The sequence below is a fragment of the Bombina bombina genome, chromosome 5 (genome assembly GCF_027579735.1).
Source record: "Bombina bombina isolate aBomBom1 chromosome 5, aBomBom1.pri, whole genome shotgun sequence".
Taxonomy (NCBI): domain Eukaryota; kingdom Metazoa; phylum Chordata; class Amphibia; order Anura; family Bombinatoridae; genus Bombina; species Bombina bombina.
In genome coordinates, this window is record NC_069503.1 from 154,664,654 (window position 1) to 154,682,983 (window position 18,330).

Sequence of the window (18,330 nt, forward strand, 5' to 3'; positions counted from 1 at the left end):
TCTCTCTTTCTCTCTCTCTCTTTCTCTCTCTCCTCTTTCTCTCTCTCTCTTTCTCTCTCTTTTCTCTCTCTTTCTCTCTCTCTCTCTCTCTCTCTGAGGCCTATTTATCAAAGGTCTTGCAGACCTGATCCAACAGTCCGGATCAGGTCCGCAAGACCTCGCTGACTGCGGAGAGCAATACTATCTTCGTATTCAGCATTACACTAGCAGCTTTTGTGAGATGCTGGTGCAATGCCGCCACCCCTCGCAAAAATTTGTTGTCCTTAAAAAATGTCCTAAAAAGGTATACAAAGATCCATGGACAACAGGAGAATGCGTTATGATTGTTTCAAATTCGCAATCCCTAAGATACACAGAACACAAAGAAACTCTGAATGGGGATTAATGTCTTATAAAAAGTCCCGTAGAAGACTGTACTCACTGACTGAGAATAATAGCATGAATTGTATATATTTAACGTTCACTCTCGCCATGCCTCACACCAGTTACTTTTCTTCACTGCCGGCTCTGTAAACATCATGTGATGTTCACTGATTTTTCCAATGCTGCTTGGAGGCTTCTGATACAATGTCCTTACCCTCCTCGAAAGGTGACGTCAGATCATATTAAACGTCTTTAACGCCTGATTCCTCAAGGAAGGCAGGCCAAACGCTTATGCACTAACTCTGGGAAACCAATGTTCTGTATGTTCTTGAATGGATTTTCCACAGCGTCTTGAAAAAGTTTCAGACCCACCAGAACTGGGTTGTGGGTTAAGTAAGATAATTGCATCTTTGAATGACAAATATAGTGAAATCTTCTAGTGGTCTTAGCCCTGCCCTTAGATTTGGTTTGTCTTTTGGCAGGAAAGTTCCTTTACCTTTAGTGACTGTAGCAATAATAGCATCCAGTCAAGGTCCGAAATGGGAGAAGAAACGTTTGATTTTAGGTACTGTATCAGCTGACCCATGGCTTGAGCCATAAGGCTCTTTTAGCCAGAACAGTCATATCCGTACTCAATGGCGATTCTAGAACTTATTATTTTTTGGGGAGGGCTAAATAGAAGGCTAAAAAAGGTGATGAGAAAGACACAACCGCACACATAATACATGGAGACTTTTGAAGTTCAATGGGCATGTTACATGTGTGTCTGGAGGTGCATAGCCCCCCACCAGCACCCCCATAGAACCACCACTGGCAGCACTCTTTGCATTAAAGGGATACTTAACCCAATTTTTTCTTTTATGATTCTGATAGAACATGCAATTTTAAATGGACAGTCCAGTCCAAAATAAACTTTCATGATTCCGATAGGGCATTTTAACAATTTTCAATTTACTTTTATCACCAAATTTGCTTTGTTCTCTTGGTATTCTTAGTTGAAAGCTAAAACCTAGGATGTTCATATGTTTAATTTCTAAGTCTTTGAAGGCCGCCTCTTCTCTCAGGGCATTTTGACAGTTTTTCACCACTAGAAGAGGTGTTAGTTCATGTGTGTCATATAGATAACACTGTGCTCATGCATGTGGCGTTTTAGATGAGCCAGCTCTGATTGGCTAAAATGGATGTCTGTCAAAAGAACTGAAATAAGGGGGCAGTTTGCCAGAGGCTTAGATACAAGGTAATCACAGAGGTAAAAAGTGTATTTATATAACTGTGTTGGTTGTGCAAACTAGGAATGGGTAATAAAGGGATTATCTATCTTTTAAACAATAACAATTCTGTGTAGACTGTCCTTTAACCAACTTTCTAATTTACTCCAATTATCAATTTATCTTCATTCTCTTGCTATCTTTATTTAAAAAGCAGGAATGCAAAGCTTTGGCCCATTTTAGGTTCAGCACCCTGGATAGTGCTTGCTTATTGGTGGCTACATTGAGACACCAATAAAGCAAGTGTTACCAGGTTCTGAAAAAATGTGGGTTTAGTATACCTTTAATGTTAGTTATTTCAACAGCTGCATCAAAATTCGAACATTTACTTATTTTACAAATGCTCCATAGTTAATAATAAAAAAAGCTAATGGGATCACTGAAAACCAGTTAATATTAAAACATTAAAAAATCATTGTCTAAATCTATAAGAATATGTGAATTTGTATAGGCTGAGTCATACTTATTCACTTGCTTGTTGTACAGTAGCTGCTTGGAACGCTGAGTGGCATTTCACATTTTCAGAGCCAAATTCCTTAGCGGCTTTAATCTCCCCATATCGAGTGTATCTATAAAATGCCAGAGTGATTTCATTTATTTCTCAGTCTCACTTTTACAAAAGCACCAGGTGTGCTTTGTAGTAGGATTTCATTGTCTAATCCCTTGTTTTTGGACATTGGCCTTGTTGATTGTGTTTGTTTTATTTTATGCACTTTTGAACCTTGCAGCACCTGTAAGGTGTAAGATGCTTTTTTATAGAAGACTACTTTAAAATTTGTATGTTTACCAACATACAGCTAGATTACGAGTTTTGAGCGCTATAGAGAAATTAACGAACGTAACAAAAGTTACGGTATTTAATTTTTTATAGCGCTGCTATTACAAGTTCTCAAACATACGCCTTTTGCATGCGATCTTGGTTGCGTTAAGCTCCATACCGCACACAATCAGAGCGTTGCTGAGACGTGCTCATGCACGATTTCCTCATAGACATCAATGGGGAGAGCCGGCAAAAAAACAACTAACACCTGCAATCGCGGGAAATAAAAGTTCCGTAACGCAGCCCCATTGATGTCTATGGGGAAATTAAAATACGCTTTAAACCTAACACCCTAACCATAAACCCTATGTCTAAACACCCCTAATCAGCTGCCCCTGACATCACTGACAACCTGCCTACCAGTTATTAACCCTAATCTGCCGCTCCCAATATCACTGCGACCTAAATAAAATTATTACCCTTAATCTGCCGCTCCCCGATATCGCCGCCACTATACTACACTTATTAACCCCTAAAACCGCCAGAACCCCACATCGCAACAAGCCTATATTAAACTATATTAACCCCTTAAACCTAACCTAATGTAACCCTAACATAACCCTAACCCCTAACGTAACCCTAACCCCTAACACACCCTAACTTTAACATAATACAAATATAGCTAAATTAAATTTACACTTAATAACTAAATAAACCTATTAACCCCTAAACCGCCAGTCCCCCACATCGCAACAAGCTAAATTAAACTAAATTAACCCCTAAACCTAACCCCCCCTAAATTTAACATAATTAAATTAGATCTAAATTAAATTTACAATTATTAACTAATTAATTCCTATTTAAAACTAAAAACATACTTACCTGTGAAATAAAACCTAAGCTAGCTACAATATAACTAATAGTTACATTGTAGCAAACTGTAGGTTATATTTTTATTTCACAGGTAAGTTTGTATTTATTTTAACTAGGTAGACTAGTTAGTAAATAGTTATTAACTATTTACTAGCTACCTAGTTAAAATACCTATCAAACTTTACCTGTCAAATAAACCTAACCTGCCTTACACTAAAACCTAACATTACCAAAATAAAAAAACCTACCATTACAAAAAAATAAAAAAAACTATCATTACAAAAAAAAACAATGAAATTATATATTAAAAAAAGATTAATACTATTCTAATACCCTAAAAAATCACCCCAAAATAAAAAAACCCTTCTCTAGAATAAACTACCAAGGGCCCTTAAAAGGGCCTTTTTATGAGGGGGCCCTTAAATGGGCCTTTTGGAGGGCATTGCCCTGAGATAACCAGCTCTTTGACTTTAAAAAGAATACAAACACCCCCCCTAACACTATACACCCCCCCCCAAACTACCAAGGGCCCTTAAATGGCATTTTTGGGGGGTCCTTAAAAGGGCCTTTTGTAGGGTATTGCTCTGAGATAACCAGCTCTTTTACCTTTAAAAAGAAATACAAACACTCCCTAACACTATACAAACACCCACCCCCCCAAACTACCAAGGGCCCTTAAAAGGGTCTTTTGGTGGGCCTTTAAAAGGCCTTTTGTAAGGCATTGCCCTGAGATAAATAGCTTCTTTTACTTAAAAAAAATCCACCTCCTAAAAATATAAATAACACTAAATAACAAAAAAATTATTAAAAATAAAAAAGAATTACACCTAATCTAATAGCCCTATCAAAATAAAAAAGCCCACCCAAAAAAAAAACGCCTCTAATAAACTACCAATGGCCCTTAAAAGGTCCTTTTGTGGGGCATTTCCCCAAAGATATCAGCTCTTTTACCTGTAAAAAAAATACAAACATCCCTCCAACAGTAAAACCCACCACCCCCACAACCAACCCCCCCCCCCAAATAAAAACCCTAACCCTAAAATAACCTAAGCTCACCATTGCCCTGAAAAGGGCATTTGTATTGGCATTGGCTTCATCTTCACTCTTCATCCATGCGGCCTCTTCTATCTTCATCCAGCCGGCGAAGTCCTCATCCATGTGGCAAGAAGTCTTCATCCAGACGGCCTCTTCGATCTTAATCCAGCCGGCGCGGAGCAGGTCCATCCTGAAGACATCTGACGCGGAGCTCCTCTTCTCATGGTCGCCGCCGTAAACTGAATCTTCAGTGCAAGGGATGCAATTCAAGATGGCGTCCCTTGCATTCCTATTGACTGAAAGATTTTAATCAGCCAATAGGAATTAGGGCTGCTAAAATCCTATTGGCTATTCAAATCAGCCAATAGGATTTAAGCAGCTCTCATTCTATTGGCTAATTTGAATTAGTCAATAGAATGAGAGCTGCTTAAATCCTATTGGCTGATTTTAATAGCCAATAGGAATTTAGCAGCCGAAATTCCTATTGGCTGATTTAAATCTTTCAGCCAATAGGAATGCAAGGGACACCATCTTGGATGACATCACTTGCATTGAAGTTCCAGTTTACGGTGGAGACCGTATGAAGCGGATGTTCCGCACCGGATGTCTTCAGGATGTTCAGCGACGGCTGAATGAAGATCGAAGAGACTGCCTGGGTGAAGACTTCTTGCTGCATGGATGAGGACTTTGCCGGCTGGATGAAGATAGAAGAGGCCACCTGAATGAAGACTTCTTGCTGCATGGATGAGGACTTCGCCAGCTGGATGGATTCTTTAAGCGGGACTTCAGCAACTGTAAGTGGATCGTCTTGAGGTTAGTGTTAGGTTTTTTTTGGGTGGGGTTTTTTTTTAGTTTAGGGTCTGAGCAGTAAAAGAGCTAAATGCCCTTTTAAGGGCAATGCCCATACAAATGCCCTTTTCAGGGCAATGGTTAGCTTAGGTTTTTTTAGAGTTAGGGTTTTTATTTGTGGGGTTGGTTGTTGGGGTGGTGGGTTTTACTGTTGGGTGGTGTTTGTATTTTTTTTACTGGTAAAAGAGCTGATATCTTTGGGGCAATGCCCCATAAAATGCCCTTTTAAGGGCCATTATTTTTTTATTGTAGGCTAGGTTTTTTTTTATTTTCGGTGGGCTTTTTTATTTTGATAGGACTATTAGATTAGGCGTAATTCTTTGTTATTTTTGTTAATTTGTTTGTTATTTTTCGTAATTTTGTGTTTGTTATTTTTCGTAATTTTGTGTTTGTTATTTTTCATAATTTAGTTTGTTAGTTTAAAATTAATTTTTTAAATTTAACAGGTAAGTTTTAGTTTAATTTAAGATAGGGAAATTGTAATTTTAATATAAAGTTAGGGGGGGCGTTAGGTTTAGGGTTACTAGTTTAAATTAGTTTATTTTGTTGTGGGGGGCTTTTGGTTTAGGGGTTAATAGTTTATTTTACTATATTTCATTGTGGGGGGCTTGAGGTTTAGGGGATCATAGGTTTATTATAGAGGCGGTGTGGGTGGACGGCATATTAGGGGTTAATAATATTTAAATAGTGTTTTTGATGCAGGAGGGCAGCGGTTTAGGGGTTAATAACTTTAGTATAGTGGTGGCGATGTCGGGGAGCGGCGGAATAGGGGTTAATACATTTTTTTAGTGGCGGCGATGTCGGGAGTGGCAGATTGGGGTTAATACATTTATTATAGTGTTTGCTATGCGGGAGGGCCTTTGTTTAGGGGTTAATAGGTCGTTTATGGGTGTTAGTGTACTTCGTAGCAGTTACGTTATGAGTTTTATGTTACAGCTTTGTAACGTAAAACTCATAACTACTGACTTTAGATGGCATTACGGTCACTTTTTAGCCTCATCGCAAAACTCGTAATAGCAGCGCTATGGGAATCCCATGAAAATATGTCATTTTTACGCGTGCGGGACTGACGTTGCGGTACAGGCTAAAAGGTGTGCGGTACACCTATACCGACAAGACTTGTAATGGCTGTGGTGCTGTTTTAACGCTGAAAATACCATATTTTCAGCGTTACAAGCCACAACGCAAAACTTGTAATCTAGCTGATAGTCCCTTTAGTACCCATTCACCAGTTTTTTTTTATACATTTTACCTCTATGATTACCTGTATCTAAGCCTCTGTAGACTGCCTCTTATCTCATTACTCTTTACAATCTTGCATTTTAGCCAATTATTGCTGGTTACTGCATAACTATTATCATTCTCCATGGTGAGCCCAATGGTCTCTGAATGGTATCTGGCACACATGGACTAGCACTGTCTGGCTGTAAAAAGCTAATAAAAAGCACTGAGATAAGAGGTGACCTGCAGGGGCTTAGAAACAGGCAGAGGTTTAGAGCTTATTAAGTAGATTAAAGGGACAGTATACACCAATTTTCATATAACTGCATCTAATAGACACTACTATAAAGAATAATATGCACAGATGCTGATCTAAAAAAAACTGTATATAAAGTTTGAAAAAACTTACTAGAAGCTCCCAGTTTAGAACTTTTCATAAGGTTGACTGGGAACACCAAGTGAAAATCAGACACTCCCCGCCTCCCTCTTGTTCTGCATATGAAAAGACTCTTTACACAAACAGAAGCAAACTGAGTAGGTAGACATCAGGTATTTCCTAATATTTTGGGGGCTTGGTTAGGAGTCTGAAAATCAGCGCAATGTTATTAAAAATAAGCAAAATTATACATTTTTTAGGGGAAAAAAACCCTTTTATGGGCTATATAAATGGATCATCTACAAAACATTTTTGAAAAAAGAAATCTAGTGTATAATGGTCCCTTAAATATAACAATGTTGGTCGTGCAAAAGCTGGGGAATTGATAGTAAAGATGTTATCTATCTTTTTATACAATGAAAAAAAATTGAGTAAACTGTAAAAAATAAAGGACTATTTTAATCCTTATTTATTTTCAAAATGAGTTTTAATCCACAAGTAATTAAATAGACAAATAAGTGCACGGCTCCGTCTTTTGTATTAATAAATGCATTTGCGATTCAGTACTTTAGCAAAGTAGAAAGTTCTTAGTGAATGTTATTTATGCAAACAAAAAAAAGAAGCCAGTTATATAAATAGCAATATAACAATTGGGCATCAATGCAACTACGTAATGCAACTAGAGCAGTGTTTCTCAACTCCAGTCCTCAGGACTTTTTAAAGGGACCACTGAAACCCAATATTTTTTCTTTTGTGATTCAGATAGAGCATGCAATTTTAAGCAACTTTCTAATTTACTCCTATTATCAAATTGTCTTCGTTCTCTTGCTATCTTTATTTGAAAAAGAAGGCATCGAAGCATTTTTTTTGGGTTTCAGAACTCTGGATTACACTTTTTTATTGGTGGATGAATGTATCCACTAAGGGCCGGCATCTAAACTTACATTCTTGCATTTCAAATAAAGATTACCAATGAGAATGAAGACAATTTGATAATAGGGAGTAAATTAGAAAGTTTGCTTTAAAATTCCATGCCTCTATCTGAATCACTAAAGAAAAAAATTGGGTTCATGTTTCCCTTTAATAGGCCAGATATTCATAATATCTTAACTAGAGCACAGGTTAAATAATCAGCTGATCAGTAACCATGGTAACTAACCTGCTCTCACCCTTCGATGATTATTTCACCTGGTGCTCTAGTTAAGATATAATGAAAATCTGGCTGGTTAAGGGTGCCTGCGGACCTGGAGTTTAGAAACACTGCACTAGATGCCTTTCAAATACCAGGGGATGCTACTAAAATAAAAAGCATCCAGTATTCTCAATTCTTAGATAATTACATATTACCGTTGCCTATACAATCCTCTAAATTTACTGTATCAAATGCTTGTACAGATCAATAAAAAATACATTATAACCTGTTCTCAGAATTGTCAGCAAAATGAATCCAGTTTTATGTCTTGGATTTAATATATTTCATATTTTTATTTCTTCTTGTAGGTGGAATGGCAAAGCTGTAATGGTATTTTTCCACTACTGTGTCATTGTCCAACCTATTTCTTCTGGCTTTTTATAGAAGGGCTTATCTTTTCACACAGCTTGTGGAAACGTTTTTTCCAGAGAGGAGATATTTTTATTGGTACACTATAATTGGATGGGGGTATGTATTCTAAGGCATTATTTTATAATCCATGTGTAATAATATTTTTTTTTTCCAAATATGAAATACTATTTGATCACTAAGATATAATTATGCTCTTAGTCATGCAATAATCAGAATTTTTTGTAGCATGCCCTACACTCTTAATGGACAGCACAAGAAGCATTATTAGAACTCATATTGTGGTGAGTTAAAGGGACATAATACTCATTTGCTAAATCACTTGAAAGGGATGCAGGCATATCTGTAAAAAGCTGACAAGGAAGAATATCACCTGATCAGCTCTATGTATCTATGTAAGAAAACATAATTTATGCTTACCTGATAAATTCCTTTCTCCTGTAGTGTAGTCAGTCCACGGGTCATCCATTACCTATGGGATATTAACTCCTCCCTAACAGGAAGTGCAAGAGGATCACCCAAGCAGAGCTGCTATATAGCTCCTCCCCTCTACGTCATACCCAGTCATTCGACCGAAAAACCAAACGAGAAAGGGAGAAACTATAGGGTGCAGTGGTGACTGGAGTATAATTTAAAATTTAGGACCTTGCCATAAAAAACAGGGCGGGCCGTGGACTGACTAACACTACAGGAGAAAGGAATTTATCAGGTAAGCATAAATTATGTTTTTTCCTCCTGTTAAGTGTAGTCAGTCCACGGGTCATCCATTACCTATGGGATACCAATACCAAAGCTAAAAGTACACACGAATGACGGGAGGGACCAGGCAGGGCTCTTTACATCGGAAGGAACCACTGCGCTGAAGAACCTTTCTCCCAAAAACAGCCTCCGAAGAAGCAAAAGTGTCAAATTTGTAAAAATTTGGGAAAAAGAGTGAAGTGAAGACCAAGTTGCAGCCTTGCAAATCTGTTCAACAGAAGCCTCATTCTTAAAGGCCCAAGTGGAAGCCACAGCTCTAGTAGAATGAGGCTGTAATTCTTTCAGGAGGCTGCTGTCCAGCAGTCTCATAGCTAAACGTATTATGCTACGAAGCCAAAAAGAAAGAGAGGTGGCCGAAAGGCCTTTTTGACCTCTCCTCTGTCCAGAATACACGACAAAACAGGGAAGAAGTTTGTCGAAAATCTTTAGTTGCCTGTAAATAAAATTTCCAGGGCACGGACAACGTCCAGATTGTGCAGAAGACGTTCCTTCTTTGAAGAAGGGTTAGGACACAATGATGGAACTTCAATCTCTTGATTGATATTCCTGTTGGTAACTACCTTAGGTAGTAACCCCAGGTTTAGTACGCAGAACTACCTTGTCTGAATGAAAAATCAGGATAAGGGGAATCACAATGTAAGTGGCCGATAACTCTAGAGGGACTCTTCGAGCCGAGGAAATAGCCATCAAAAACAGAACTTTCCAAGATAACAGCTTGATATCAATGGAATGAAGGGGTTCAAACGGAACACCCTGTAAAACGTTAAGAACTAAGTTTAAGCTCCATGGTGGAGCAACAGATTTAAACACAGGCTTAATCCTGGCCAAAGCCTGAACGTCTGGAACTTCTGACAGACGTTTGTGAAAAAGGATGGACAAAGCTGAGATCTGTCCCTTTAACGAACTAGCGGATAAACCCTTTTCTAAACCTTCTTGTAGAAAAGATAATATCCTAGGAATCCTAACCTTACTCCATGAGTAACTCTTGGATTCGCACCAATGCAAGTATTTGCGCCATATTTTATGGTAAATTTTCCTGGTGACAGGCTTCCTAGCCTGTATTAAAGTATCAATCACTGATTCCGAGAATCCACGCTTTGATAGAATCAAGCGTTCAATCTCCAAGCAGTCAGCTTCAGAGAAATTAGATTTGGATGTTTGAAAGGACCCTGCACCAGAAGGTCCTGTCTCAGAGGTAGAGACCATGGTGGACAGGACGACATGTCCACTAGGTACTGCATACCAGGTCCTGCGTGGCCACGCAGAGGCGCTATTTAGAATCCACCGATGCTCTCTCCTGTTTGATCCTGGCAATCAATTGAGGAAGCAACGGGAAAGGTGGAAACACATAAGCCATGTTGAAGCCCAAGGTGCTGTCAGAGCATCTATCAGAACTGCTCCCGGGTCTCTGGACCTGGATCCGTAGCAAGGAAGTTTGGCGTTCTGGCGAGACGCCATGAGATCCAGATCTGGTTTGCCCCAACCGCCGAAGTATTTGGGCAAAAACCTCCGGATGAAGTTCCCACTCCCCCGGATGAAAAGTCTGACGACTTAGAAAATCCGCTTCCCAGTTCTCCACGCCTGGGATGTGGATCGCTGATAGGTGGCAAGAGTGAGACTCTGCCCAGATGAATTATCTTTGAGACTTCCTCATCGCTAGGGAACTCCTTGTCCCTCCCTGATGGTTGATGTAAGCCACAGTCGTGATGTTGTCCGACTGAAACCTGATGAACCTCAGAGTTGCTAACTGAGGGCCAAGCCAGAAGAGCATTGAAAAACTGCTCTTAATTCCAGAATGTTTATGGGAAAGGAGACTCTCCTCCTGAGACCAAGATCCCTGAGTCTTCAGGGAGTTCCAGACAGCGCCCCAACCTATCAGGCTGGCGTCTGTTGTGTACACAATCGTCCAATCTGGCCTGCTGAAGGGGCATCCCCTTGGACAGATGTGGCCGAGAAAGCCACCATAGAAGAGAATTTCTTGTCTCCTGATCCAAATTCAGCATAGGGGACAAATCTGAGTAATCCCCATTCCACTGGCTTAGCATGCACAATTGCAGTGGTCTGAGATGCAGGCGAGCAAAGGGTACTATGTCCATTGCCGCTACCATTAAGCCTATTACCTCCATACATTGAGCCACTGACGGGTGTGGAATGAATGAAGGACACGGCAAGCATTAGAAGTTTTGTTAACCTGTCTTCTGTCAGGTAAATTTTCATTTCTACAGAATCTATAAGATTCCCCTAAGAAGGGAACTCTTGTGAGTGGCAATAGAGAACTCTTTCCTTCGTTCACTTTCCACCCATGTGACCTTAGAAATGCCAGTACAAACTCTGTATGAGACTTGGCAGTTTGGAGACTTGACGCTTGTATCAGAATGTCGTCTAGGTACGGAGCTACCGATATTCCTCGCGGTCTTAGTACCGCCAGAAGAGAACCCAGAACCTTTGTAAAGATTCTTGGAGCAGTAGCCAACCCGAAGGGAAGAGCTACAAACTGGTAATGCCTGTCTAGGAAGGCAAATCTTAGGTACCGGTAATGATCTTTGTGAATCGGTATGTGCAGGTAGGCATCCTTTAAATCCACTGTGGTCATGTACTGACCCTTTTGGATCATGGGTAAGATTGTCCGAATAGTTTCCATTTTGAACGATGGAACTCTTAGGAATTTGTTTAGGATCTTTAAATCCAAGATTGGTCTGAAGGTTCCTTCCTTCTTGGGAACCACAAACAGATTTGAGTAAAACCCTTGTCCGTGCTCCGACCGCGGAACCGGGTGGATCACTCCCATTAGTAAAAGATCTTGTACACAGCGTAGAAATGCCTCTTTCTTTATCTGGTTTGTTGACAATCTTGAAAGATGAAATCTCCCTTTTGGAGGAGAAGCTTTGAAGTCCAGAAGATATCCCTGAGATATGATCTCTAACGCCCAGGGATCCTGGACATCTCTTGCCCAAGCCTGGGCGAAGAGAGAGAGTCTGCCCCCTACTAGATCCGTTTCCGGATTGGGGGCCCTCACTTCATGCTGTCTTAGGGGCAGTAGCAGGCTTTCTGGCCTGCTTGCCCTTGTTCCAGGTCTGGTTAGGTTTCCAGCCCTGTCTGAATCTAGCAACAGATCCTTCCTGTTTTGGAGCGGAGGAAGTTGATGCTGCTCCTGCCTTGAAGAATTAGACTGTCTAGCCCTTGGTTTGGCTCTGTCTTGAGGCAGGGCATGGCCCTTACCTCCAGTAATGTCAGCGATAATTTCTTTCAAACCGGGCCCGAATAATGTCTGCCCTTTGAAAGGTATGTTAAGCAATTTAGATTTAGAAGTTACATCGGCTGACCAGGATTTTAGACACAGCGCTCTGCGCGCCTGAATGGCGAATCCGGAATTCTTAGCCGTAAGCTTAGTTAGATGTACTACGGCATCAGAAATAAATGAATTAGCTAGCTTAAGGGCTTTAAGCTTGTTTGTAATCTCATCCAATGGAGCTGATTCAAGGGTCTCTTCCAGAGACTCAAACCAGAATGCCGCCGCAGCCGTGACAGGCGCAATGCATGCGAGTGGTTGTAATATAAAACCTTGTTGAGTAAACATTTTCTTAAGGTAACCCTCTAATTTTTTATCCATTGGATCTGAAAAGGCACAGCTATCCTCCACCGGGATAGTGGTACGCTTAGCCAGAGTAGAAACTGCTCCCTCCACCTTAGGGACTGTCTGCCATAAGTCCCGTGTGGTGGCGTCTATTGGAAACATTTTTCTAAATATAGGAGGGGGGGGAAAGGGTACACCGGGCCTATCCCACTCCTTGGTAATAATCTCTGTAAGCCTCTTAGGTATAGGAAAGACGTCAGTACACGCCGGTACTGCATAGTATCTATCCAGCCTACACAATTTCTCTGGGATTGCAACCGTGTTACAATCATTCAGAGCCGCTAATACCTCCCCTAATAGTACACGGAGGTTCTCAAGCTTAAATTTAAAATTTGAAATGTCTGAATCCAGTCTATTTGGATCAGATCCGTCACCTACAGAATGAAGCTCACCGTCTTCATGCTCTGCTACTTGTGACGCAGTATCAGACATGGCTCTAACATTATCAGCGTACTCTGTTCTCACCCCAGAGTGGTCGCGTTTACCTCTAAGTTCTGGCAATTTAGATAAAACTTCAGTCATAACATTAGCCATGTCTTGTAAAGTGATTTGTAATGGCCGCCCTGATGTACTTGGCGCCACAATATCACGCACCTCCCGAGCGGGAGATGCAGGTACTGACACGTGAGAAGAGTTAGTCGGCATAACTTTCCCCTCGATGTCTGGTGAAATTTTCTTGACATGTACAGATTGGCTTTTATTTAAAGTAGCATCAATGCAATTAGTACACAAATTTCTATTGGGCTCCACATTGGTCTTAGAACATATTGCACAAAGAGATTCCTCTGTGTCAGACATGTTTAAACAAACAAGCAATTAGACTAGCAAGCTTGGAAAATACTTTTCAAACAATTTTTCAAGTAATATAAAAAGCGTTACTGTGCCTTTAAGAAGCACACAAAAAAACTGTCACAGTTGAAATAACAATTAACCGGATTAGTTATAGAAACCAATTTATTACAGTAAATGTATTGATTTAGCAAAGGAACACACCCACTAGCAAATGGATGATTAACCCCTTAATACCGGAAAAACGTATAACAATAAAATATAAACGTTTTTATCACAGTCAAAACACAGTCTCACAGGTCTGCTGTGAGTGATTACCTCCCTCAAAACTAGTTTTGGAGACCCCTGAGCTCTGTAGAGACGTCCTGGATCATGCAGGGAGAATAAGGAAGACTTGTGACTGAATTTCTACTGCGTAGAAAAGCACCAAAATAGGCCCCTCCCACTCATAGTACAACAGTGGGGAAGCTCAATAAACTGACTTTATTTAAAACAAACGACAGCCAAGTGGAAATTAATGCCCATAAAATTTTTCACCAAGTACCTCAAAGCTAAAACGATTAACATGCCAGTAAACGTTTTAAATATAAATATATGAAATGTTATTAAAAAGCCTGTTGCTAGTCGCTTTCACTGCAAAAAGGCTATAAGTTATATGTATACAGTCTTTTCTTAGTGAAGTGCCATTCCCCAGAAATACTTCAGTGCCAACATACATACATAACAGCCTGATACCAGTTGCTACTACTGCATTTAAGGCTGTACTTACATTTTAACGGTATTAGCAGTATTTTCTCAGTCAATTCCATTCTTTAGAAAATAATATACTGCAACATACCTCTTTGCAGGTGAACCCTGCCCGCTGTCCCCTGTTCTGAAGTTACCCCGCTCCTCAGAAGGCCGAGAACAGCAAATGGATCTTAGTTACGTCCGCTAAGATCATACACAAACTCAGGCAGATTCTTCTTCTAATGCTGCCTGAGAAAAAACAACACACTCCGGTGCCGTTTAAAATAACAAACTTTTGATTGAAGAAATAAAAACTAAGTTTTAATAACCACTGTCCTCTCACACATCTTATCGATTAGTTAGGTGCAAGAGAATGACTGGGTATGACGTAGAGGGGAGGAGCTATATAGCAGCTCTGCTTGGGTGATCCTCTTGCACTTCCTGTTAGGGAGGAGTTAATATCCCATAGGTAATGGATGACCCGTGGACTGACTACACTTAACAGGAGAAAAGGAAGATATTGTACCTCTACATTTTTTTCAACTCACCAGAGTAAGTGCTGTGTAAACAGTTATACTTCAGCTGCTGTCCAGCTGCAAGTTGAAAACACAAACAAACAATAGCTAATCAGCATCAGCAGTGCAGAGATCATGCTTTGCCTTTGCTGTGATCTCATGAGATTTCATAGAACTTAAACTGAATAGGAAAATAACCCTAGCAGGTCCTGGGGCTGCTTAAAGTCTCTTTGCTCTGTAAAGAAAGATAAGGTTTAACATGTATTGGCTTAGTGAGCCAGGGATAATATATTCATAGAAATCTCAATTGAGTATTGATATATATCATGCTGGTCGACACTGGGTTTCCTCTTTCCAGTCTAAGCTAAATACCACATCTGATAAAGCGGTGTGTTTCACACTAAATTACAGACTTATGATAGGCAAGTTTTCCCCTCTTTCATGGTGAACACATATATATGTTCAGGTGATATTTTCTAGTCCGCTTTTTACAGCTATGCTGCATCACTTTCATGTGCTTCAACATTTGGGTATCATGTCCCTTTAAGTGTTTCACTCAAATACACTACGAAATACAGCGGAAAAAATTGTGTTTTTTCGGAGAAAACTATTATCACTTGATAATTTGCATAAGAAAAAATTTGTAACCTAAAAGGAAAAACAGTATTTAAGCTAAATGTATAATTTTTACATCTAAAATGAAGGTTTATTATTGTGTAAAAGTTTTTTTAAATGGATTTATAGATATATGGTATATGACTAAGTGCAGAACTGGGAAGAGCTTAAGGGGGAAATTTATCAAGCCGTTAACCGCAAGTACGCTGGAATTCCGCAGTGTAATTGTGGCGAGCTTGACCCGAAATCTGTGACGTAACATACGATCCGCCGGTCTCAATCCGACCCAGATCAATGCTTACGTCATTACAGATGTTCCGAATACACATTCGGCACTATTTGACACTTTTTCAAAGTTACCAAATAGTTAACAGGTACGCTCGCGGCTATTCCGGCCCAGAGTACCTGGTTTTCAATCCGCCACCCTGGAGGCCGCGGATGCCATAGGAATCAATGGGAGTCTGAAAGCACCAGAAAGCTTATGTTCGATGCTGCCAGATATCCCATTGATTTATATGGTAGAAAACAAGTAACATTAACATCTAACACCCTAACATAAGCCCCAAGTCTAAACACCCCTAATATGCCCTTAATAAAGTTATTAACCCCTATTCCACCGCTCCCCAACACCGCCGCAACTAAATAAATGTATTAATCCCTATCCCGCCGCTCCCCACTAAATAAATGTATGAACCCCTAAACCTCTGGCCTCCCACATCACTACCATTAACTAAACCTCTTAACCCCTAAACCGCCAGCCCCCCACATCGCCATAAACTAAATTAAGCTATTAACCCCTAAACCTAACAACCCGCTAACTTTTAAATCTACAATTAAAAATTACTAAATTACAAACAAAAAAAACACTAAGTTACAAAAAATAAAAAACACAAAATTACGGAAAAAAAACCAACAGTATCAAAAATAAAAATGAATTACACATAATCTAATAGCCCTATCATTGGGGCATTGCCCCAAAGAAATCAGCTCCTTTACCTGTAAACAAAATACAAACACCCCCCAACAGTAAAACCCACCACCCAACCAACCAACCCCCCCAAATAAAAAGCCTATCTCAAATAACCTACGCTCCCCATTGCCCTGAAAAGGGCATTTGTATGGGCATTAAGATCCCTTAAAAGGGCATTTAGCTCTTTTACCTGCCCAGACTCTACTCTAAAATAAAACCCACCCAAAAAACCCTTAAATAAACCTAACACTAACCCCAGACGATCCACTTACAGTTTTTGAAGTTCCGTTTGAAGGATCCATCAAGCCGGCAAGAAGTCTTCATCCGGGCGACAAGAAGTCTTCATCCGGACGGCCTCTTCCATCTTCATCCATCCGGCGAAGTCTTCATCCATGCAGCCTCTTCTATCTTCATCCATCTGGCGTGGAGCGGGACCATCCTGAAGACATATGGCGTGGAGCTCCTCTTCAATACAGTTGCCGCCGTAAACTGGAACTTGAATGCAAGTGACATCATCTAAGATGGCGTCCCTTGCATTCCTATTGGCTGAAAGGTTCCAATCAGCCAATAGGATGAGAGCGTAATCCTATTGGCTGTTCCAATCAGCAAATAGGATGAGAGCTCAATCCTATTGGCTGCTCCAATCAGCCAATAGGATTGAGCTCTCATACTATTGTCTGATTGGAACAGCCAATAGGATTTTAGCAGCTCTAATCCTAATGGCTGATTGGAACCTTTCAGCCAATAGGAATGCAAGTTCCAGTTTACGGTGGTGACCGTATTGAAGAGGAGCTCCACGCCGGATGTCTTCAGGATGGACCCGCTCCACGCCGGATGGATGAAGATAGAAGATGCTGCATGGATGAAGACTTCGCCGGATGGAAGAAGATGGAAGAGGCCACCCGGATGAAGACTTCTTGCCGTCCGGATGAAGACTTCTTGCCGGCTGGATGGATCCTTCAAGTGAAACTTCAAAAACTGTAAGTGGATCGTCGGGGGTTAGTGTTAGGTTTATTTAAGGTTTTTTTGGGTGGGTTTTATTTTTAGAGTAGGGTCTAGTCAGGTAAAAGAGCTAAATGCCCTTTTAAGGGCAATGCCCATACAAACGCCCTTTTAAGGGAAAAGGGGAGCTTAGGTTATTTAAGATAGACTTTTTATTTGGGGGGGTTGGTTGGTTGGGTGGTGGGTTGTACTGTTGGGGGGTGTTTGTATTTTTTTTTACAGGTAAAAGAGCTGATTTCTTTGGGGCAATGCCCCGCAAAAGGCCCTTTTAAGGGCCATTGATAGTTTATTGTAGGCTAAGGTTTTTTTATTTTGGGGGGGGGGCTTTTTTATTTTGATAGGGATATTAGATTAAGGTGTAATTTTTTTTTTTTTTAAAAACTGTGGTTTATTTTTATGCGTAATTAAGTGTTTTTTTTATTTTTTGTAATTTAGTCATTTTTAATAGTAGATTTAAATAATTTGAGTAGGGTTAGGGTTTTTTAATATGTAATATAGTTAATTTAATTGCTTTTTTAATGTAATTGTAGTATAATAGTTAGGGTAGGTTAATTAATAGTTTAGAATTAGTTTATTTTAATTCTACAGGTAAGTTTAAATATATTTTAAGATAGGGATGTTGTAATTTTAATGTAAAGTTAGCGGGTTGTTAGGTTTAGGGGTTAATAGCTTAATTTAGTTTATGGCGATGTGGGGGACTGGCAGTTTAGGGGTTAATAGGTTTAGTTAATGGTAGTGATGTGGGAGGCCAGAGGTTTAGGGGTTAATACGTTTATTTAGTGGCGGCAGGTCCGGGAGCGGCAGGATAGGGGTTAATAACTTTATTTAGGTTGCGGCGGGATCCGGGAGCGGCGGGATAGGGGTTAATAACTTTATTAAATTTGCAGCGAGGTCCGGGAGTGGCGGGATAGGGGTTAAACATTTTAGTATAGTGGAGGCGTTTAGTGACAGGGTATAAATAAAGTTGGTAAAAAGCCAAATAGCAGCGAGATAGATGACTGTTAGTTAACA

The 18,330-nt window shown here is 40.1% G+C and overlaps 1 protein-coding gene across 1 annotated transcript in view; it reads left to right on the top strand.

Annotated features, from left to right (window-relative positions):
* ADCYAP1R1 (ADCYAP receptor type I) overlaps nt 1-18,330 on the top strand; it is a 490,746-nt gene that overhangs the window by 359,644 nt on the left and 112,772 nt on the right. Inside the window, 4 exon segments of the mRNA XM_053715660.1 lie at nt 846-928; nt 8,246-8,291; nt 8,294-8,324; nt 8,327-8,403. Coding sequence (XP_053571635.1) covers nt 846-928; nt 8,246-8,291; nt 8,294-8,324; nt 8,327-8,403 — 237 coding nt within the window.